General features: G+C 39.8%; 2 protein-coding genes across 3 annotated transcripts in view; one reads left to right on the forward strand and one right to left on the reverse strand.

The window, feature by feature from the left end:
• The window catches only part of TRIM37 (tripartite motif containing 37), a 127,149-nt gene extending 117,385 nt beyond the window's left edge, over positions 1 to 9,764 (forward strand). For both annotated transcript variants that reach the window (XM_045525642.1, XM_045525643.1), the window contains one exon: positions 8,154 to 9,764. In XM_045525642.1, coding sequence (XP_045381598.1) covers positions 8,154 to 8,238 — 85 coding nt within the window. In that variant the 3' untranslated portion in view covers positions 8,239 to 9,764. The remainder of the gene's footprint in view (positions 1 to 8,153) is intronic.
• Positions 9,765 to 13,304: 3,540 nt separating this feature from the next.
• The window catches only part of PPM1E (protein phosphatase, Mg2+/Mn2+ dependent 1E), a 186,132-nt gene continuing 175,977 nt past the window's right edge, over positions 13,305 to 23,459 (reverse strand). Inside the window, exons 4-7 of the mRNA XM_045525644.1 lie at positions 22,933 to 23,121; positions 20,103 to 20,246; positions 19,767 to 19,860; positions 13,305 to 14,365 (exon numbers count right to left, since the gene is read on the reverse strand). Of these exons, the coding sequence (XP_045381600.1) occupies positions 13,305 to 14,365; positions 19,767 to 19,860; positions 20,103 to 20,246; positions 22,933 to 23,121 (1,488 nt within the window). The remainder of the gene's footprint in view (positions 14,366 to 19,766; positions 19,861 to 20,102; positions 20,247 to 22,932; positions 23,122 to 23,459) is intronic.

Consider the following 23,459-nt stretch of genomic DNA (forward strand, 5'->3'; position numbering starts at 1 on the left):
TAGAACATTGATCAAAACTAACAAATTAATCTTGGTTGTAGTACTCTTACCCAAACTACTGAATTTGTTCATAATTCACCAGTGATTTTGCTAACGTTCTTTGCTGTTCCTGGATCCCACGTTGTATTTTGTTACCATGTTTCCTTAGTATCCTCTAGTCTGTGATAGTTCCTCAGTCTTTCCTTCCTTTCGTGACCTTAATATTTAATATTCTTCTATTTGGGTGTATCGGATGTTTTCTTATATGAAGTTGAGGTTAGGCATTTTGGGGAAGGCTGCTGCAGAGGCGATGTGCCCTTCTCAGTGCGTATGATACCGATAATTTTTATTGGTGATGTTAACCTTGATTACTTGGTTAAAGTGGTGTCTGCCTGTATTCGTTACTATTTTTTCCTCCATAATTACTAAATATTTGGGGCACTTTGAGGCTATGCAGATACCCTGTTTCTACTAAATTCTTGCCGACTGATTTTCGATGACAATTATCACTGCTGTGTTCTGATGGTAATTTTCTAGTTCCCTAATTTCTTCTGTTTTTTATTAGAATACTATAAGGAAAAGTTGTCCCTTCTTCCCCATTTACTTTTTTATTCAGCTGCTTATTTCTATTAGTGTGCACTAATGTGTATTTGTTCTTTGAGTTATGACCCCATGCTGTCATTATTTTGCACTTGGCTTGTTCCAGTTTGGGCCATTGGAAGCTCTTTCAGATTGGCTCTTGTGTTCTTTTGATATGTCCTGTTCTTGGTGGGTTTTTTTTGTTTTTTGTTTTTTAGCATTTCTTTACTTTCTGACACCATGAGATAATCGAAGCTCATCGTGTATTTTCCCTGCCCCAGTCATGGAGTCAACCACTTCTTGGGGGAACCATTGTTTCTTTTATTGGAGAAAAGTATTTAGAAACAAAGATACAGGTGCTGTGTACTTATTGTTACTAGAGTGTCACTGCCTCTAGTCCGTGTCAGTGGACACAATAGGAAATATATGCATACGGTCATCCCTCAGTGTCTGTGGGGAGATTGGTTTCCAGGACCCCCATGGACACCAAAATCTTATGCCCCTTATGTTCCCTGGTCATGTATGCCTTATATAAAATGGTACAGTATTTGCATATAACCTACGTATGTCTCCTCCTATATACTTTAAATCATCTCTAGATTACTTATAATACCTAATACAGTATATAAATGCTATGTAAATAGTTATACTGTATTTTATCATTATGTTTTATTGGGTTTTTTTAAAAAAATATTTTCAATCCATGGTTGGTTACATTCACAGATGTGGAACACCAGGGCATAGAGGGTCAACTGTACTTACTCATGCAAATACATGCATTTACATGTATTTCTGTATATATCTGTGTAAAACTATTTTAAAGGAAAACTGTAAGCCTATATTGCTACCAATTCAACGCTAGTTGAGCTCCACAGGGCTCTTTCTAGCTTTTGCTCTTAATATTTATAATGTCTTTTCTTTAACAGTGAGAAGCCTGGCTGTCATTAGAAACAAACTTACTTATAAATTATGCAAACTAATATACAAACCAAGTAGTGTCAGAACTGTTGACCTCTATACCCCTGTGAGAAACAAACTTACCACCTAGAGTATAGTGCTTGTGTACCGTTCTTTTTGTCTTTATCTTTTCAGTTTTATGAGACCGATGCCTGCCCACTGCGCCAAGAGGGCCCCTGGCATCTTTTCAGTATTATGTCAAAAGACGTTTTCAAAGTTATTTAGGTCCTTAGATTCAAAATTACATTAGTTTCTTTCCTATCCCCTTTGTTGTGATTATGTGATTCATTTGTAATATGGTTAGATTCATCTGTTATAGTCTACATTCTGTCCTCCCCCACATATCCTGGTTGATTTTTAAATTTACATATATTAAAATTCAGTTTATCTGGTATACAGTTCTGTGGGTTTTGACAAATGTCACATATCCACCAACATGATACTACACAGAACATTTCAGCCCTTCCAGAAATTCCCTTGTGCTGGCCCTTTATAGGTAAACACCTCCTCCCACCCCCAACAACTCCCAACTATCACTGATCTGTTCTCTGTCCTTTTAGTTTTCCCTTTTCCAAAGAGTCATAATGTGTAGCCTTCTGCTTAGCAAAATGTAGTTAATTTTCATCCATCTTGTGGGAATCAGTACTTCATTCCTTTTTTATTGCTGAGTAGTATTCTACCGTATGGATATACTACAGTTTATTCACTTACCCATTGAAGGTCATTTGGGTTATAGTTTAGGGTGATTATGAACCGTATGAACGTTTGTACACAGATGTTTGTGTGCACATAAGCTTTTACTCTCTAGGGCTGCAGTCCCCAACCCCTGGGTCGCAGACCAATACTGGTCTGCAGCCTGTTAGGGACCCTCTGCAGAGCTCTGCGGCACCCCTATCCCACCCCCTATCCGTGGAAAAATTGTCTTCCATGAAATTTAGGAAGAGGGGCTCACAGCAGGAGGTGAGCGGCAGGCAGGTGAGCTAAGTGCCATCTGTATTTACAGGTGCCCCCCATTGCTCGCATCACGCCTGAGCTCCATGCTACCCACACCCCATGGAAAAATTGTCTTCCATGAAACTGGTCCCTGGTGCCAAAAAGGTTGGGGACTACTGCTCTAGGGTATTATATGTCTAAGAGTAGGATTGCTGTGTGTGTAATATACAATTGTCTAGCCTTTGTCCCCAACTCCTGGGAAGTCACTTCTAAATCTTTGTCATTTCCCAAATGATAGGAGTTATTTATGGTGGGCCCTGCTAGTTTATGCTAACAAGATGGCTCAGGAGGGGTCTGGCCATACCAGAAAGGCCAACCATGTGATTAGAGGGTTGGGGCTCTGAACCACGTGATAGCCTGGTTGAGTTCAGCCTCATTGCCAACGATTCAGTCATGTCTACATAACGAAATTCTGATAAAAACTCTGGACACTGAAGCTTGAATGAGCTTTCCTGGTTGGCAGTACTCTGTATTGACATACATCAATATGCCAGGAGGGAAACTTGAAGATAAGGAACCTTCATGTTTGGGATCTCACCCTGTGTTTCTCCCTTTGGTTCATATTTGTATCCTTTTGTCATAATAAAACTGGTCTATAAGTGCTTTCCTGAATTCTAGCAAATTATGAAACCTGAGTGGGACAGTAGGAATCCCCAAATTTGTAGTCAGGTGATCAAATTAAGGGTGGCCTCTGGACCCCTCCTGGACTTGGACTTGGTGTCTGAAATGAAGGCAATTCTTTTTTTTTTTTTTTTTTTTTTTTTTTTTTGAGACAGTCTCACTCTGTCGTCAGGGCTAGAGTGCAGTGGTGTCAGCCTAGCTCACAGCAACCTCAAACTCCTGGGCTCAAGCGATCCTCCTGCCTCAGCCTTCTGAGGAGCTGGGACTATAGGTCCCGACTGATTTTTCTATTTTTAGTAGAGAGGAGGTCTCCCTCTTGCTCAGGCTGGTCTCCAACTCCTAACCTCAAGCAATCCTCCTGCCTCAGCCTCCCAGAGTGCTAGGATTACAGGCGTGAGCCACCAGCCATGTGGGCAATCTTATGGAGGATTTTGCCCTTAGGCTGTGAAATTTGGCCTGTCTCCAGGTGATTGGTGTCAGCACTCATTGCACTGGGTCATATAATAAGTATATTTTTAACTTGATAAGAAGCTGCCAAACTTCCATAAGTGGCACTATCACTTAATGCTGGTGGCATTACCACCAGCAACATGTAAGAGTTCTAGTTTCGTCTCATAAACACTTGGTTCTGTCAGAGTTTTTATTTTAGCCATTCTGATAGATGTGTAATGGTATTTGTTTTGCATCTATATTCAAAAGGAACATTGATCTGTAATTTTATTGTTTTCATCTGATTTGGTATCAGAGTAATGCTGACCTCATGAAATGAATGTTCTCTTTTCTGGGGAAGAATGTAGAGTTGATGTTATTTAACTGTTTGGTAAAATTCCCCAGGGTAACCATCTGGAAGGTTTCTTTTTCTTAGGTGTGTTTTTGGTATTTATCCTACTTGGTGTTCTCTGAGCTTCTGTGTCTGTGGTTTCACGTCTGTCATTAATTTTGGAGAAAACTCAGCCATTACTTCTTTAAATATTTCTTCTACCTGTTATCTTTCACTTCTCCTGCTAGGATTCCAATTACATATGTGCATATGTTACACTGATATTGTCCCACAGCTCTTGTCTGTTATGTTCTGGGTTTGTTTTGTTTTTCTTTTTTCTTCACTTTTTTTCTGTTGTGTTTCAATTAGGGTAGTTTTTGTTAACTTATTTTCAAGTTTACTGATTCTCTTCCAGCAGTGTAGTGTCTACCGATTAGCTATTTGATGAATTTCATCATCTCTGTTTTTCATGTCTAACATTTCTACTTATAATTTTGCCATTGCTGAAATCACCCATATGATCTTGCATGTTGTCCACCAGTTTTTAAAAATATATTTGTGGCCGGGCGCAGTGGCTCACGCCTGCAATCCTAGCCCTCTGGGAGGCCGAGGCGGGTGGATCGCTGGAGGTCAGGAGTTCGAGACCAGCCTGAGCAAGACCCCGTCTCTACTAAAAATAGAAATAAATTATATGGACAACTAAAAAATATATGTATATAGAACAAATTAGCCAGGCATGGTGGCGCGTGCCTGTAGTCCCAGCTGCCCGGGAGGCTGAGGCAGGATGATTGCTTGAACCCAGGAGTTTGAGGTTGCTGTGAGCTAGGCTGACGCCACGGCACTCACTCTAGCCCGGGCAGCACAGCGAGACTCTGTCTCAAAATATATATATATATGTATATAATATATATATATATATATATATATATATATATTTGTAAGGTTTTTGGATTGACTGGCGCCAGAGAAAGAAAGACGAGGAGAGTTGAAAGGGGTAAGTAGTGAGGCTTGTTGGGGTGCTCCCGGGTGAGGTTCACGGGCCGAGAGAGAGAGAGAGACCCGAGAAGTCGCATCACCCAGAAGTTTTGAGTGGGCTTATCTATGTTTTTAGGGTTGGGGGTGGGGGTTTCTTTGGCGGGAAGGTTTATGGTGGGGAGAGCAAGGAATTTTCCATTGCAGTTTTAGGGCGGGTATTGAGAAATAGGAGGGGCCGGTGGTATGTGTGGACTCCAGGAACCGTGACTCATCAGGGTAACCATCCAGGTGTGGTCATCCTTTAACTTATCTGGGCCTTGCAGCCTTTGTCCTTGGCAGGTCTCCTGGGCTGCTGCTTTTTCCATTAGGGAGGGGAGGGGTGCCCGCCACCAGCCTTACAATATTAACCATAGTTATTTAAAATTCTCTCAGTTTCAAAATCTGTCGTACTGAGTTTGGTTCTGATAATTGCTTCATCTCTCCAGAGTATGTTTTTTCTTGCCTCTTCATATGCCTCTGTATTTTGTTAAAAGTGATACATCTCACATAGGACAGTAGATAACTTTGGCGAATAGTTTCTACCCCTGAAAATGGGCAGGCCTATCCTGCTGCTTAGACCTTTACTGCAGAGATTGAATTGGTCTAGTAATTAAGAGTTGCCCTTGGTTTGGGGTTTGCCTTTGCTATGATTAACCTTAGTGATTTCAGGTTCCTATAGTCATACTTTGTATTTCTGATTGGGGTTGGATTACCAGAGCAGTGTCTCTTCTGACCCTCAGATTACAGGGTCTCTGTGTTTTTCTTGCTCTCCTGTCCTTCTTCCAGAAATACTCTGTTATTTGAAGCTTGACTGTGGGCTGGCAAGGGAAGGAACTGGCATTCTTAGATTAAGCTATGGTTTTAAGTACTGTGTGTGGCGGGAGGGTGTTCTCAATTTACTTGTCATTTCCCAGCTGCTTGGTATCTCAGTGATATTTCTGCCCCTTCCCCAGGGGTAGGGCTTTTATTCCCTCTGCTGCAGTGACTTTTTACCAGTGTCCTAAGGGCAGCAGTATTTGTGGCCCTTTTCTCCCACGGAATAATACTTTTGTTCTAGAGAGGAGATGGGGAAAGGGTCTGTTGAGTTTCTTGACCCTACCCCAAGTCTGCTATATACCTGTCCTGGGTGTGCACCACAGTTCACACTTCTTAGGGCTCTTACCAGTCTTTTCTGTGAGCACCTGGTAGAGTTTTTGAAGAAAAAGCCTGCAAGAGAGGGCAGACTGCCCCAATTTCTGCAGGCCTCCAGGACTTCACCAGTCATCACTTAAACTGTTCTGTCCAGTGTCTGCTCACAGCCAACCTACGTAAACTAGTGCTAGTGCGCCCTTCAAGTTCCTGCCCCTCTCTCCGTTTGGGGCCATTGGTTACTCTGCAACCCCAGCTTTGCAATGGATTTGGAAAAAGTCATAATTTGTAGTTAATCTGGATCTTTTTCACTGTAAGAGTGAAAGCAGCATTCCCAGCTCTACATCCCAGAGTGGAGGCTGGAAGTGCTGTGATTTTTTAAAAATATGTAAAGTACATTTTGTTGAATTTAACATGAATCTAATTAATTTTAAAACCACAACTCAGAAAATAATTATCTAAAATTTTATTTTTAAATTATAAAGGTGATAATATTATAGAAATTTGGAAAATAGAAAACTCCAAGCTTATATTCAAGGCAACTTGAATCTATGCTTCCAGATTAAATAAATTAATTTTTAAAAAGAAAAAGGAAAACTCCAAGAGCTGTTTTCCTTTTTGCATATTCATTTTAGTCTCTACGTGGTGATATTTTTAGATTTCTCCTTATTCTACCTCTGGTTCCCACATCAGCCAATACATGCCTTCATAGTATAGATTTATAGATGTTTTAAGACTATGGCTAGGGATGCTCAAAGCAGAATGGTAATGTTAGCCCCTCTGTAGTTGGGGAGGTCAGCTGTAGGGGCTGCTCTATTCCTAAACACTCTTTTCTCCAGCTGACACCTTGACGGGGAGTCTTGCTCTACAGGGGCAGAGTCCTTGCCCGAGTCCTGCAGGTCCATCAGTGTCTCCTGATGTGTATTTGGGAAAGGCTGCTCCATAGGCTCACTTCCTATTTGGTTGTATTTGACCTGGTGAGCCCATAGCAACTCTTGTCTTGACTGGCCACCCCTAGTGCTCTGGCTGTCATATCAACCAGTGTAATGACTGGCAGGGACCACTTTTTCATCCTTGATTAAACTCCAGTTACTCGTTTGGAAATGGTTTCTCCAAATGTATATCATTCCTGGCAGTTTTTCACATTTGTTTCCCTGGTCTGTCCTAAAGCAGGATCAGAAAAATCCACTAGAACCTATGTGCGAGGGCCCCTGCTTTTGTATCATGAGGGCAGGGCACATCTCATCTGGAGGTTCCATGTCTGGGGCAGCATCCTGTAGCTCAGCATTAGAGGCTTACTAAACCCAACTGCCCAGGGAGGAGTGCTTTTTTACTGAACAATACTTAATGGTTTTGAATTGCAGAGAAGAACCTGATTTGTTTGAAATGTAAATAAGAAAGGATCTTCCATAAGGTTATTCCTGGGCCAAGCAAAAGTAGGTTTTCTAAAGTGCAATAGCGGTATTCTTTACTGATTGCTGTTAAGATGACAGATGACAACCATGCAGTCAAAGGAAATGATCAAATACCTTATCAATGAAGACAATCGTGTCTGATAATTTGGCAACTTGGGTAAATTTCTCTTGAAGTCAAATGATTTTACTGAACCTAGTAGTTAGTCATTTATATCTTGCTGTGTGCTACTTCAGAGGTATTCCTTTTGAACCAAGTAATAATTATATTTTAGGGGATTTTTTTAAAGTGTAAATAACACTTAATGAAGATGTTCTTTTTTCTGTCATTCCCTGCTTTAGCAAGCCCCTTCAAGTTATCATCCTTTCAGAACTTTCTCAATTCTTACCTCTTTGGGTTCTATGTAAAGACTGAATGAATTTAGGGAATTAGGAATTGAATATTGAAGATTGTTGTAACTTTGTGAAAGTAACTTTAAAGGCCTTATGGTGAGGAAGAAGACAGGACAATGCGTTGTTTGTCTTTTCAGGTTTGACTCTGTTAAAATAGAGATAAGATTGAGTGAATGGACTCTTTGTGGCAATAAGATACCAAATTATAAACAAGACCTAAGGCCATGCCAGGCAGGGGTTAAATTGTGCACCCCTACACTTAAAGGGTAGACTGTTTGATGTGTGTAACTGCCACAAGGTTTTTTCTTTTTCTCTAGGTGTCTAGCAGCTGAACAAGCACTGGCCCCAGGGATAAACACTACTGAAACCATTGCAGCTCTCCTACCCCCAGGCACTGACTGACACCCCCACCCACCCACCTCTCGCCAGGTTCCACAAGCCACAACTACTGCTTTGATTGGACAAGAGACCAATTTCAGGAACTTTACTGATAAAACACTACAGACTCACAGACTCTTGGAGTCCTGTGAAAGACCTCTGGATGTAAAGAGCTGAACTCGACTTCATTTTAATGTTAAAACTCCACCCCGAAATGAACAAGGGATGTGTGTTACATACGCATTATGTCACTGTGCACACGTTTGCTCCCCCTCATAAATATTCATAAGACTCCCCACCCCTTGCTAAATAAGTATGTTAAATCCTACAAGTCATAAAAGCCAGCTTCCTCTCCCCTTTCTGCAGAATGTGTACTTTTGGCCTTCCCAAGGTCATGCTACCTCAGTCTGCGGATTGTCTCTTGCTGAAAAAGTTTCTCTTTTCTCATGATTGTTTTGATAACAACTTCATCCCTTTCGATGCAGGTGTCTTGCTCAATTGGCTTCACTTCTGTCCTCCACATTGTCCTTTCTTTTCTATCTTATCCACAATCCTCCAGAAAGACTTGCAACCACAACTCAGCTGATTTTCTTTCTTCCAGTTTGAAACTAAAAGGGGAAAGCCTTACTGAAAGGGAAAAACTTGAGTGGTTGGATGCCCAGTTCTAAGAATGAAGTCATTGGGAGATTTGTGGATTCGCCATTTAGCCCATGGCAGGTCCTCTTCCTCTTTCCTTTTAGGATTCTAATGCCTCTGTCTCCCTCTCCCCCCAAGTAAATTAGTGGTGAAAACATGTATAAGAGGAAATTGATCTCTTCTATATTTTCTGGGGGAAAATGATGTTATGGCAGCACTTAGCAAATTTTCTTTTTTAAATATTCCAAGATTAAGAAAACTGCCTCAGGGTGTTTTTTTTCCCCCCAGTTCTGAGGGAATCTGCCCAAATTTAAACACTGAATAACTTACCTTTCCTTTAAATAAAAACACACGACTAGTGGTTTTAAGTTGTTGGGTTTTATTAAGATAATTGGCAAGATTTCAACATACTCCTTACCTGTATGAACGGTTTTTATAAAATATGAAGGATCACTCATGATTACAACTGAACTCAAAAGTGAGCTGTAAAGCAGGTTTGTAAATTGATAAATTCACTTGGTAAGGAATTATTCACTTCATTCGTTTCAGTCCATAGAGAATTCTTTGCAGAGAAATACCATGAACAAGAGAACAAAGCCTGTCTCACCAAAGAGCACCTAGAATAAGAGTTTACAATGATGTATCTGTGGATTATCTAATACATCAAAGTTTATTAGAGTATTTCCTTTTTCAAAATCAACTGCTGTGTCAGTCTGGAGTTCCCTGTCCTATTTCATGTTTTATAATTAGTACAATAAATAGTCTTGGAAATGGAAGATAAAATGTTGCTAGAGGAAGTAACAATTATTTTTGAACACAGTACCATTTTTCTGGAAAATAGTTGTATTATAATACTGGCAGTATCTTATTTTGTTTTGCAAGAGACATTTAAGCTATTCACAGGTCAAAACGGAAGAGTGATTTTCAAAGGTGAAAACAATGTTCTTGCTTTTGCTTATTTATGATCCAAAGAAAAATTGTCTCAAATTAAGGTGTGAACAAAACTCTAGGATCCCCCTTTATGGCCTTGCTTAGGTGAAAATGCTCATTTAGTGAATAAATTAATTAGGTTTAAAAACTAATAATTTGGATCACAAATTCTCAGCAAGGCTTTGCTGGGGAAGGACATACTTGAACCACAGCAATTTGAGCTGTAAACACCGAACTGCTCTATGTATCATTTTCATCTGCCTGTTGGATGTTGCACTTCTTACTGGCACAGTGTTCCAACAAGGGAGTGTGGTTGCCATGAAAATGCAGTGTTGACACTATACCACTATAAATGTGGTCAGAATTAGACTCAGTGTTGACATTGACATTGTCCTTGGAAAAGGTGTTACTTTCAAGGAGCCTCCTAGTTAAATAGAACAGTAACTTTAATCTTATTAATTCAAGGACAATGGATGGCACTTCCAGGTAAAGAAAAGGTATGTACATATGTGTTTCTAGCCATCCTTTTTAGTACAGACCTAAGTGGGATGAATAGCCCCAGTGTTTGATGCTGTGATGTTGCCTAACCTCAGATATCCCTCAAAAGTACACATCTAGAAAGTGAACAAAGAAAACCTTTAAATTAGGGACTGACTCCCTTTGAAACTCACAGTGAATGTACAAGGGGTTTGTAATGACTTAAGTTCGTGACTTGAAGTCTGTTTCCCTACCAATACTACACTCTCGTTTATGTTTGTTTTTACTAGTTCCTATTCTAACAAAACTTGTTTAGCAGGCAAACAAATTGATGCAGATCATGTTAGATTGAAAAAGGGATACTGCCACTCTTTAAAGATTGAGTGTAGAACTTTCACCACCACTAAAGTACACAATGAATAAAAGTACAAAACACATAATTCACAGATTATACTTCAGCATTAACAGTTAATATATATTATATACTTTTATATCTGTCTAATATTTTTACAATCACCAGATACACCATCATTAAATACAAGTTACAGAAATGTGTAGATACCGTTAGTTAGAGGGTTACTTATTGCTTACTTCAGCAAGCAGCAAATAAGGGCACAGGATTTGAACTGAAGGGAACTACTTTCTATCACCAGTGGCATTAAGATATAACACTGCATTTCACAAAGCACTGCTTTTTATCTAATTTATAGAACCAAGAGCAGCATATATCAGACCAATAACCACTACTTTAGTATGTATTATAGAATTTTAAAGGACTTACCTTACAAATGGTACCTAACTATAAATATGCATGTTGTGAACAATGAATAGTAGCTATTTTTACAATATTGGTTTATAACGACCACACTAGAACTACTTTGCTTTATTTTCTAGAGAGCTAATGGTGTGGGAAATGGAATTAACACTGCTATGTAGTCAGACCTACAAAATCCAGACCCTTAAAGATGGGTCTTTGTCTCAGTTTCATCCATTTTTTCCCCACTGAAAAAGCCTGTCACTTGTAACTTTTTCCTTTCACCTTCTTTACTCTGATCAGAAACATTACCAATAGACTATAGAAATTTTTGTTAATTTGTTTTACTTAGCCAAGCACTTTGGACTATAATGTGTACCAATATTCTGCCGCCTCTGTTTTCTTGTTTTCTTAGATAATTTGATTTGGCACCAACACTGCACCTGATGGGTTGTTAACAAGATCTAGGCTTCAGAAAATGACATTTATGAGTGAGGTCCATGTGTGGGGGCAAAACATCAGAATGATGAAAGATTCTAATTCTGTAGTTGGAGCCATGTTTACTCACTCCTTTTCAACCATGTGTCACAGACTTGAGAAAAGAAGAATTGACTTCCAAATCAAGAGAAAACAAATACTGAAAAATCTCTTACATTCAAATTTTTAAAAATAAAATCTGTATATTAACAATCTGATCATAGCTAAAGTGAAGCTGTTTTTATTTATTTTTTTATATAGCTATACTGGCACCCGAAATATGCTACAGTTATCTATGTCTTTAAAATTCAGGAATTTCAGTCCTAGTTATCAGTCTGGGGAACATAAAGTAACTGTATTATCACGTAAAAATACAATTAGGCAATGGACACTTGTCAGCCCACGAGCGCTTAGCGCATCCTAACAGTGTGAGTAATCGCTGCAATGGGCTGCCCTTGTCCACTGGCGGGGCTAGTCCACAGTTGACTGAGAAAGAGTAACGCCAAGACACTCCTGATTCTCAGAGAAATCAGAGGCTGCTTCACTGAATGAATCATTATTTATTTGCTGTCTTTAATTGAAGATATGCTTCTAGCTTGAAACCACAGAAATAGAAAAAAACTAGATAATTCTAAAATATCAAGAATAACTGTTGAAATGAGAAGCACGCGTCCCATATCTGCAGTCAGAAGCTGCATGTAGCAGGACACTGGTGTGTCCTCCAATTATGACTAAACAACCTGGCTCTCAGTAATCTGCATTCTCCTTTGCACTTGGCATCTGGGCTCACTTGAGGCGATACTTTCAGCCTCCTTCATTACGAATTCATTCCCTTGGAGTAAATAATTTTACAGAAGTTAAAACTAGCAATTTTCATTCTCCAAAACCACTTTTTATTTTATAGTAGTATATGCCTTTGCTGTCTGAACTAAAAAATAAAGGCAAAAAATATAAAAATGCTATTTGAGTTTCTTTTTAAATGGCATTTTGATTCCAGTATTCTAGTATCTTTGTACCTGACATCATCTCCATTAAACCAGTTTTATTCCTGAGATGAAGGTACAGTGGAAAACACATTAGCATCACAGATTAAAACCAGTTGACAGTGGTCCCCTAAAATGCTAACTAATAAAAATTCCACCAAAAGCACCATAACAAGTTATGAAACCCCCAAATAACTACAGCCCTAGGAAATATTTTTTAATTCAAAAAATGTTCAGTCTATTATTTTACAGAAAAAAAATCAGTAAATCTTTTTGACCGTAAACCACCTCACAAGTCTGAGATGACACTTCTACACTAGTTTTCTACTTTCATTGTTACCAGTTAAAAACCATATGGCTTTTAATCTTTTGCCTACCCCAAAATGGTGGGGGGGATGTTTCCTTCACAGTCCCCAGGATTTTGAGGGACATTTCCCAACTAAGTTAATTCTGCATTGAGTTTTCCATAGACATTAGGCACATCAGACCAAATTTCAACTGCGTTGAGATTTCAACACTATATATCCTGACATAACTGACTCGTAAGCTTCCACTAGTGACGTGAAGGGATGGTGGGGAGGGGGTCATATGTGGGTGTGGAGACACATCACAGGGACCGGTTTTATAGTTTTGCAAGTGAAACTGCCAATACTTTCTTTTTTAGATTGAAAACACTGTATTTTGAGTTTCCTAGAGATCTATTTACATTTAAGAATTGAGCCATCCATGGATTCATAATGAAGCACGTATTTTAGAAATGTCTACCTTGTTTCTACTCTGATAATGGTGTTTTACTGGGGGAGAGCTAGTTAGCCTACTTTAAAGAAAAATTATTACATTTTATAGCTCCAGGGGAGATCTGGGTATGGAATATCATTACTCTTTCTGAGCTGCCTCATCATGTTTTCACTGTACCCTTTCCAGCTATTTTGCCTCCATGGCAGGGAATTTCTTAACATCCTATTCCTCTTCCCATTTCGAATAAGTGAGGATAGGCTAGTGCCTATTTTGTGGGAAGGCTCTTGAGCAGAGAGAAATGAATAAAACTTTGGACTAAACCTGAATCCATGCCGCCTCTTTGAGTAGTGGTGGCAAAAATGAGACAATCTAGGACCTCTGTTTCCCAGGGATTTGAACTGTTCATTTTCCAACCCAGAACAGACAGGAGACAAGCTCTCCATTCTGTATATCTGCTGCCCTGTTGAACCCAAACTGAAAGAAGCGGGAAACTCTCCAGCACCGCTCCATTGAGGCAATGATGATTGAACTGATTTTTTCTCCATTATTAGCTCTTTAGTAGGATTTGCTTTCTTTGGTGCACCAGGACCAAACATCTCAACTGGTGGCAAAAACTGGGCACTGTGAGGTTTGCTTGCTTCTATTTGTGTGAGATCTAGGTAGCCTGGGTCTTCCAGCACGTTGATTTGGGACCCTGGGCTCAGGCTAGTTCTATCAGTGAATGAATCCACGCGCCCATCATAGCCTAGATCGGCGGGTGCTGAGCACTGGTGCTGAGGCCAAGGGCGTTTGCACTCTCCATGATTCTCCTTATCATCCCCACCATCTTCTTGCCCTCCTTGAAAAGAGTTCTCTGTCCAATCTGATTCCTCACTAACATTTACAGCTTTGTTCATGTCCCTCAGGAATACCACAATAACAGTGATGTTATCACTTGACCCAGCATCACGAGCTGATGCCACTAATTTGTGGGCAACCATGCTGCTGTCTCCGTTATTCTCTTTCAAGTGGTCAGACACAACTTTCACTGCCTCGTCAGGGTTTACCGTGTCGTAGAAGCCATCACAGGCCAGAATGAGGTAGTCTTCGGTCCCATCCAAAACAGTGGAGGCAGAATCTGCATCTCCACAGATATATGGCTTGTGTTCAGCATCTCCTGTGGGAATTAGGAAGTAGAGCATCAGCAGTCGGACTTTGATTTACCTTGCGCACTAAGAATTTTTCTGGCCAAGACCATGAGTCTTCTGATCACAGTTTACTCAATTGTGAACTGAATTTACTGGAAAGAATTTATAAAATAAGTCTGTAATAAAATACTTGAGTTCTTTGGTAATCAGATGCTGCTTACTTCTAGTTACGTACGTAATTGCCAGTCACTGGGCTTAATTCCTCTCTAGCTTAGATTCTGAATCTGTGCCTCTGGCCATGATTTAGGCTTAGCTGAGCAGAGCAACAGTGACAAATCTAAATTTGTTGCTGTCCTGAAAAATTCAGTCCTATGTAGGAAAACTCTGTTGATTTAGTAGATCTGTTCTTTTACTGGTGGTTAGATTAGATTTAATTGAGATTTGAGAACAAGTCTACATTGAAAGAAACAAACCAAATTTCTGATCATTCTCTTCATTAAACACTTAATTTTGTTCTGTCCTTGTCTAGAAATCAATAAATAGCTTCATGCTATGAGTATGAAGAAAGGTTTGAGTTAGAAGGGATTTAAAAAATCACGTCCAACTCCTCACGCCAGGAAAAAGTGATGAGGCTGATCCAAGGCCACGCACAAGGGAAGTAAGTGGAAGGCAGTTCTCTTGCTTCCCAGTCTGTTTGGCTTTCAACATTTTAATGCTTTACTGTAACTTCTAGAGAATCGACAGAAAACGTATGACCATTTTTTTCCTGTCTTCAGAGATTCCCACGTTCTTGCTTAATGTCTCTTTCCCCACCTACTAACGGTGAGACCCCCAGGCCCTGTCTGTGCCTTTATTACTTCCTTTTCTTACTTAGCTCATCCATTCACAGACTGACATTTGAGCTGAGCCTGGAAGGATAAGACAGAGAAGTTCCCTCAATTAAAGGAACAGTATAAACAAAGACACAGAGGCAGCTGTTAGGGAATAATTGTAGTGGAGAGTAGAGGGCTTAGAGTGAGCTGGGAGACCTCAGGCCCATGCTAAACCACACTGTTGAGATAACTGACCATCCACAGTGTGTTTAGAACTTTCAGATCCAGAGCACTTCCAAATCTATTCATTATTTTCCTTTGGGTACTTGGAAGGAGCCCAGCAAAAGAGTCCTTAGCCTATCGGGTAACAAAGTAGCTTATGACTACAACAAGGGACACTCATTCACTTCTTTATAAAAACAAAAACACAGGGTACTAAGAACAATAATTCATAATGTAGGGGTCATAAGTCATCATTAAATAGCATTTAAAAAAGTAAAAAATAGGCTGGGTTCAGTGGTTCACACCTATAATCCCAGCAATTTAGGAGGCTGACGCAGGAGGATTGCTTAAAGCCAGGAGTTCAATACTAGCCTGGGCAACATAGCAAGACCTTGTTTCTACAAAAAGCTTTTTAATAATTAGCCAGGCTTGGTGGCACATGCCTGTAGTCCCACGTACTTGGAAGGCTGAGGTGGGAAGACTGCTTGAGCCCAGGAGTTTGATGTTGCAGTGGGCTATGATCATACCATTGCACTCCAACCTCAGCAACAGAACGAGACCCTGTCTCTAAAAATAAATAAATAAATAAAAAATAAACTCCAGATATGTACGAAATCTTTATCAATTATAAATTAGTGGCATATAGCTTAGGCATTGAAGACACCAGCACTAGAGTCAGACTGCCTGGGTCCTAAGCCTAGCTCTTCCACTTGTTATCAACACAACTCTCATCAATTACTGTCCTTTCCATTGCACTAAAACTGAACCTTTTGACTAGGGGGAGATAAATTGAATATAAATAAATGTACTTAAGTGATCTGGCTATATATTCAGTATTCTGGTATCTGTTATAGGTTCTCTTCTACCCAAGAAAGGTTTCTCGCCAATGTTTCACATCCCTGCTTAATCCTCAAATAGGCCCAGAAAGCTCAATAGGAACCTTATGGCTAACTCTGCTAGAACCAATGTAGGCAACGTGCCTTCTCTAACAGGTTGCTTGATTGGATATGCAGAACAACAGATAATTGCTTAATATAATTACCTGTGTTAGTATACCTATTAGATAAGAAACTAGTCTTTTGACCCTATAAAAATGCTCATCTTCACTCCTTCCACTCATTCTCAAACATATAACCCTCTCATCTTATTCATATCTAGGCTAGTTTCCATTTCATTCTTTTTTTTTTTTTTTTTTGAGACAGAGTCTTGCTCTTTGCCCAGGCTAGAGTACAGTGGCATCATCATAGCTCACAGCAACCTCAAACTCATGGGCTCAAGTGATTGTCCTGCCTCAGCCTCCTGAGTAGCTGGGACTACAGGTGTGAGCCACCACGCCCAGCTACTTTTTTCTATTTTTAGTAGAGACAGGGTCTTGCTCAGGCTGGTCTTGAACTCCTGAGCTGAAGTGATCCTCTTGCCTCGGCCTCCCAGAGTGCTAGCATTACGGGCATAAGCCACCTTGCCTGGCCCATTATTTCTTACAATAGTCAAAACCGTCTTTCTCGAGAGTGGTTTTAATTTCATCAACCTCACTTCTATACTATAAGGCCTCCCAATAGCCTATTAGAGCTAATTAAAACCCAATCCTGGGATCAGTGTCCTCCACCAATCCACTTTACTAAATTTCCTTATCCCCTACTCTACCTGACTGTATTATTATCATCATTATTATTTTCTGAATTCCACTTCTAAAAATAAATGTGCTCTGACTCATACTGTTCCCAAAAATGTTGTTTTAGTGCTTCAATTAAAAGACTACTGCAACTGTTAGTTTGGAACAGAACATACAAAGATTTGCACAGAGAAAATGCCTGCCAGAATTCTGGCTTTTCACCTGCTCTACTGTAGGGTGTCAAATTCATGACATTTCGCCCCCAAATTTGATAGGAAAGCATGAATATCCATTTCATGGTAGAAATGGCAACATCCTTTTGTCTTCATCCTCCTCTCTCCATATGTTAGGAAACATATCATGCCTCTGTCAACTTTGGATCATAAATCTGAAGGGCTCATAGGGAGAAACTGTTGAAAAGCTTTTCATTTTTAAACTATCATTTATTTCTTAAGTAGAGTTAAACTTTGCTCAGGAGTCCTTTTTCTTGTCCCTTTGTACAGTCCCCTATTTTATTCCTGAGTTTTCCAAATCTTTCTCACATTCCTCAACTCGCAGTTAAGCTACTGGATTTTCGTAGATGGCCTAATTTCCTACTTCAAAGAAAATTATCAGGCTTGAATTTCCTCAATACCTACTGCTCCCACTTTTTTTCAGTGAGTAGAGATTCACCTATATCCACTACCATTTCCTCAGAGTAAGAGGTAGCCCTTTCCCTCCTCAAAGCCAGCCTGTTCTGTTGGTCCTGTCTTCCTAGGATGCTGGCTTCTCTACCCTCTCGTGTTCAGTTTCTCCTCTACTTGCTTTCTTTTTCCTACCAACATGCTCAAATCAAAAATGTCATCATCCTAAAAACAGAAACAATAAAAGGAACCCTTTCCCAATCAGTTTTTCCCTCAAGCCACCACACTATTTCGTTTCTCCCCTTCACCATCAAGCTGCCCAAGAAACTGAATCTGCACCTGCCCTTCATGTTATTGCTTATTCTCCCTTGGCTGACTGTGCTCTGTAACCTGAGTAGTGGGTTTTTCCACCTACCAATCTGCCTCGTGAGTTTATACCCTTCTCCACATCCCATTTTAGCTGAGTGATTGCCCATGTAGGCGCTGTCCACTCTGGCCCACCTCCCATATGGTCACTACCAACATCTTTATAAATGCAGACCTGATTTGTGAGGCCCCTCTGCTTACTCACCTGGGAAAGTCCAGACTACTTAGCCTTGCAATAAGGCCCTTCACAATATGGCACCAGCACTGCTCATCTCTTACCACTCCCACCCTCTGCTCTAGACTCCTGTACTTGTTGCTATGCCTGAAAATACTGCTTGTCCTTTCAAACCCCCACGTATTTATACTTCCCTGTTCCTGGGATTTCCTTCCCTACATACTCTCCTCCACATCCAACTCAAAAGTCACTTCCTCTGTGCACTCCCCCTTATTCTTAGATTGTCACTTACTCAAGGACATTCTTCCCCTGCTTTAGTTTCCCCTTTTGTTATATTTTTAGAAGCAAGAAAAAGCAAGTATCCTCTAGTAAGTTGGTTCTGTAACAAATATTAAAGATACTCCTCAATCCCCTGACAGAGACAAGTAAGATCAAGGGAAAGCGGTCTTTGGTTAAGAGTTGTCAAAAATAATTCCATATAGGTTGTATTTTAGAAATGAGAAATTCCCCTTTTTAGCCTTTTTCTAAAGCTAATAACTCCCTCCATCTAAGGTAAAGCCAACTCTCAATTTTTCAGAAGGTATTTGTAGAATCTTTTAGCTATTTCTCTTTCAGCCTTCTGCTGTTCATATTTGGGCCACTTCACAGTTTGCCGGCACCTTCCTAAAGAGTGAGAGGAACTCAAATCAGTGGTGAAACTAAATCCTTTAAGATTTTCTTAATGTTCTGGAATTTTTCTGGTAATGATAAACTAAATTTGGGGACTGCATGTGAATTCCATTCATCCATGTCATCCCTGTGGCCAATTACTCCATTTCTTTAGGGAAGCAGGGATTAAAAACTGCAGTATATATACATACATACATCACCCACATATATACACATATCGATTTATTCTTTTTTAAAAACCAGGAAATGAATCTAAGCCATGAAGCCTAAAAATAATAAACCCAGGGCCCAAAGTGAAAGACAGAAACAGATAACCTAATTCTTTGACCTGTACCCTTACAGTTTCATTGACTTTCCCCTTCTTTTGAAAAATTTAAGTCCCAGGAAGGCAGATTCTTTGAAACCCCAGGGTTGTCTGACAAATTACTGTATTCCACATATATTACATGTATTTCCACATAAAAATAGCTTTTATGTCAAAAGAACAATGTTTTTCCTATGAATTTGTTATCTGCTTTGTCATTTTAAAAATTCATTGAAAAACTTAAAGATATAAACAATAAGTATGGGTAAAATATGCAGAGAGGCTCCCATTCTCTGGAAAATACTAATTTAAGCTAAATATGACCTAAATGGAATGAAATGAGGACCACAGTGGTTTTAAGCAGATTTATGTACTAATGATTAAAGGTTTCCATTTTAAAAAAAAGGACAGAAACTAGTAAATTCTTCATTTTTTGATATGATTCCCTTTTAATAATGAAATTTAAGTATATAAATGGATAGACTTAATTAAATAATTAAAAGAGGCATTGTTCAGTTATTTTAAATAATAATAATAAGCACTCTGTTAATGTAAGTTGTCATCTCAGGTTCCTTTGTGTCACAGTAAGTATAAGACAATGAGCTAGAAGAGGACAATTTGGAGACACAAAAATTTGTTTTTCCTACCGATAGCTCTGGACACCGAGAGACTTCCATTCACCCTCCAGGCACCAAACCAGACCACACAACCTCCAAGGGCCTCAATTCGCTGCTTTTCATCCTAAACAGCAATGCAATAAAAAGAAGCAAATAACTGGGTTCAGGATTTATTCATCTACTTTAACAGTAAACAAGAGATATAGTACTCGTCAGCTTCATGAAAAGGTTCTCTGTATTTCTCCATTGGAAGGTGGGCACAGTTGCTGAGATAGTGGCAATAATTATAATAATTCCATGAGTCCTAATTAATAACTAGAAAACTGCCTTTATGGCATGTGCTTTAATAGAACAGACCATACTTACCTCTCTGTCTGGTTTGTGTGGCTTCATTAGTTCAACAGCTTGACCCTTTCTCACAAGCATAACCTGGGAATCGCCCACCCAGGCCACATGTAGCATATTGCCTCTGATGAAAGTCACCACTCCTGTGGTCCCACATCTTAAGCTCTGAAAATAGTTTCATAAAACTAGAGTCAGTGAAAATAAATAGACACTAAATTCTCATTGAAAAGCAAGTTATAATTAATATAAACTTTTTAGCTAGGAGCTAGACTATTAATAATGCAATTTCACAAATACACAGCAGTTCATATTATTTCTCAATTCATTTTATGTACATGTATGTATTTATGTGTATTCACATGTTAATCCACCTGATCTGTAACATGCAAGGCAGGGATGATTATCAATTCCATTTTCAATACAGATAAGAAAACTATGGCAGGTTATGTGACTTACCCAAGGACAGGTAACTGATTAGTACACAAAACAAAACTGAAAATTCTTTTTCCTCCCAGTCCTGTGCTAAATCCACTGTATCAATCCTTAAAGATTGCTAAATTCTGGTCTCTTTTTTGTTACTAACCTACTATATGTTCAGTGCGAGACAAAATCATACATAAAGCATCTGACTGGTATATAACAAATGTTCCCAGTCTCTGGATATTAAGATAAGGAGCCAAGATATAACTTACATTCCCTGGAGTACTAAGATGCTTATACCTTTTTGAAAAAAAATCCTCCCTACAATATTTTTAGGGGCCTTTGCTTTTGGAACATCACATAAAGAACTAACAGCCTGGAATTTCACTGCAGTAGACCACTGTAGTTAAAGCTCTTGATCCTACTATACTAAAATGACATCTCCATCTGACATGAGTCACCACCAAATGAGCATGACTTTCTGTTACTAAGGACCTGGCCTAAATTAGAACCAATGCGTCAGGGATGGTAAAAGGTCCCTTGTATCCAAAGAGAAAACAACTTCTCATTTTCCCTATGTAGGGAATGTTTGTTATAAATCCTCACCCACCAATAAAATGTCTTCCCACACAGAACATTCAAAAACTCAGCCCCTTAGAACACATGATAAAGACACTTCAGTGCCTGTGCCCTGGAGAGAACAGGAGGCAGGGCTGCTTCACAATAGGAATAGCAACTTTCTTCCCAGCAGTTAGCAGCACACAGAAGCACAAGAAGGAAAAAGTGACTCCTGAGACAAACCTAAATTATTCAAGAGAACTATTGGCAGAAGTGAGAGATACCAGGATCATTGACAAAACAAATGAGGTAAAACATGGCCAGGAAAAAAAGCCATGATTTTGAGGAGACAGAGGAAAAGGAATAGAATACAGCATGAAGACAAAGTGATTCTCTTTGTTTCATGGTGGTGATCACCTATGTACAGATCACATAGCAGGGGCCTAGTCTCGTCCTTGGTCAGCATGATGACAGCCAGCAGCTTCTAGAGAGACAGCCAAGCAGAACACTGGTCCCTCAGGAGACTAGGAAGGTGTGAGGGCAAGAGTTTCGTTTTATTTTCCAGCCCCACCTCTTTATGTGAAACTCTAGTGGTAAACTGTTGTTGAACCTGAATAATTAATCCAAACTTGGGGGACAAAAGAGAAGGTAAAGAATATTTTTCTTGGCCGGGTGCGGTGGCTCACGCCTGTAATCCAAGCCCTCTGGGAGGCCGAGGCGGGTGGATCTCTCGAGGTCAGGAGTTCAAGACCAGCCTGAGCAAGACCCCGTCTCTACTTAAAATAGAAATTATCTGGACAACTAAAAATATATATAGAAAAAATTAGCCGGGCATGGTGGCGCATGCCTGTAGTCCCAGCTACTTGGGAGGCTGAGGCAGTAGGATCGCTTAAGCCCAGGAGTTTGAGGTTGCTGTGAGCTAGGCTGACGCCACGGCACTCACTCTAGCCCGGGCAACAAAGTGAGACAGAGTCTCAAAAAAAAAAAAAAAGAATATTTTTCTTGGTTAATACCACATACTTCTAAATTATTGTTTCATTAATTCCAAGCCCCATTACTGTTTTGTAGCATAACTATGAGATCAAAGAAATGGATTAAATGATTAATTACCCTTATGTCTCCAAGTTCATTTTAAAAAGAGTTAATATTTAAGTCATAGTGCAGGAGGCTTATGTATGTAATTCTGTAATTACTTTTAAAAATTATTTTTAACTGGTTCCCAGTTAAAAATCCAATATAGAGTTCTGTAGTTAATTATGTACCAAGGTCCAGAATGGTAATTTTTTTTTATTTTTAGACCTTAATATAGAAACCCTGTCATTCATTCAGAGTAAGAAACTTAGGTTTGATTAACCTTAGCAATATAGGACAAGAGCTATGACTTCTTCCTGTTGAGAGAAAATCAGTTCAAAGATCATCTAAGGATTCACCCTCTCCAAGCAAATTTTCCCTCAAAAGATACATAGCAAAACACTGCCTACCCATTTAGAACCAAATGTATGGAAGTAATCCCAGTTTCTGTTTCTTTTTTAGACCATTGTTTTATTCACCATATCCAATCTTGTCAGCAAGAGTCTGCTGAGAGAGATGGTCCTGGTGTGAACCTGACAGGCAATGGTGAATAAAAGGAGGATAAAACTCACTGGCCAAATCTGGCAGTGGTTACAGAAATGAATCCAGAAAATTACAGCTTGGGAGTTTCTGTACAGTACATCATTGTACCCCACTGAAACTATTTCTGAAGAGGGAATTAGACTTACAACTACAACAGAAGCCAACACTGCAGGTCAAGAATACGGAATCTAAACAGCCCTTTACCCACACAGACCAAGCTGAGCCCGGCTAGTGCATTCATAGCTGGAAAGTGGCATACCTCCCTGGCTGCTTTCTGCACAAACCGCTCATCAGTGACCCGGAAGGCCCGGCACAGGGCCTCGGCAGGATCATGGGGGAACATCTCCTGGCGTACTAAGTTAACGTGGAGGTGAACGGAGGCGTAAATGGCAGCATCCACTCCCCCATGGCCATCAAACACTGCAAAGTAAGCTTGTTCTTCCTGGTCCTGTCAATAGAAACATAACAGTTAAGGGAGTTGGGTATAGAATGATTCAAATGAACCAAGCCCCTGGAATCATTGTTGTCCATCCTTCTCCTCCACTGCATTGGTCTCACTCAGAATAACAAGACTAATTGTTTCTGTTTTCTAATATGCCTGATCAACTGCTGAAATACCTGCAATATTAGGGCATCTGTGTTTACACACCAGAACACTGGAACACATCATGCCCAATTAGCTCAGGCTGAAGTGCCTTCTCTCTCTGTGAAAGTTGTTGTCTTTTACCATGGAAACCACCCACATACATTTGCTTCTAAATTGCTGTTACAAGTTGGAGGGTGGGG

This window comes from Lemur catta, chromosome 15 (genome assembly GCF_020740605.2).
Source record: "Lemur catta isolate mLemCat1 chromosome 15, mLemCat1.pri, whole genome shotgun sequence".
Taxonomy (NCBI): domain Eukaryota; kingdom Metazoa; phylum Chordata; class Mammalia; order Primates; family Lemuridae; genus Lemur; species Lemur catta.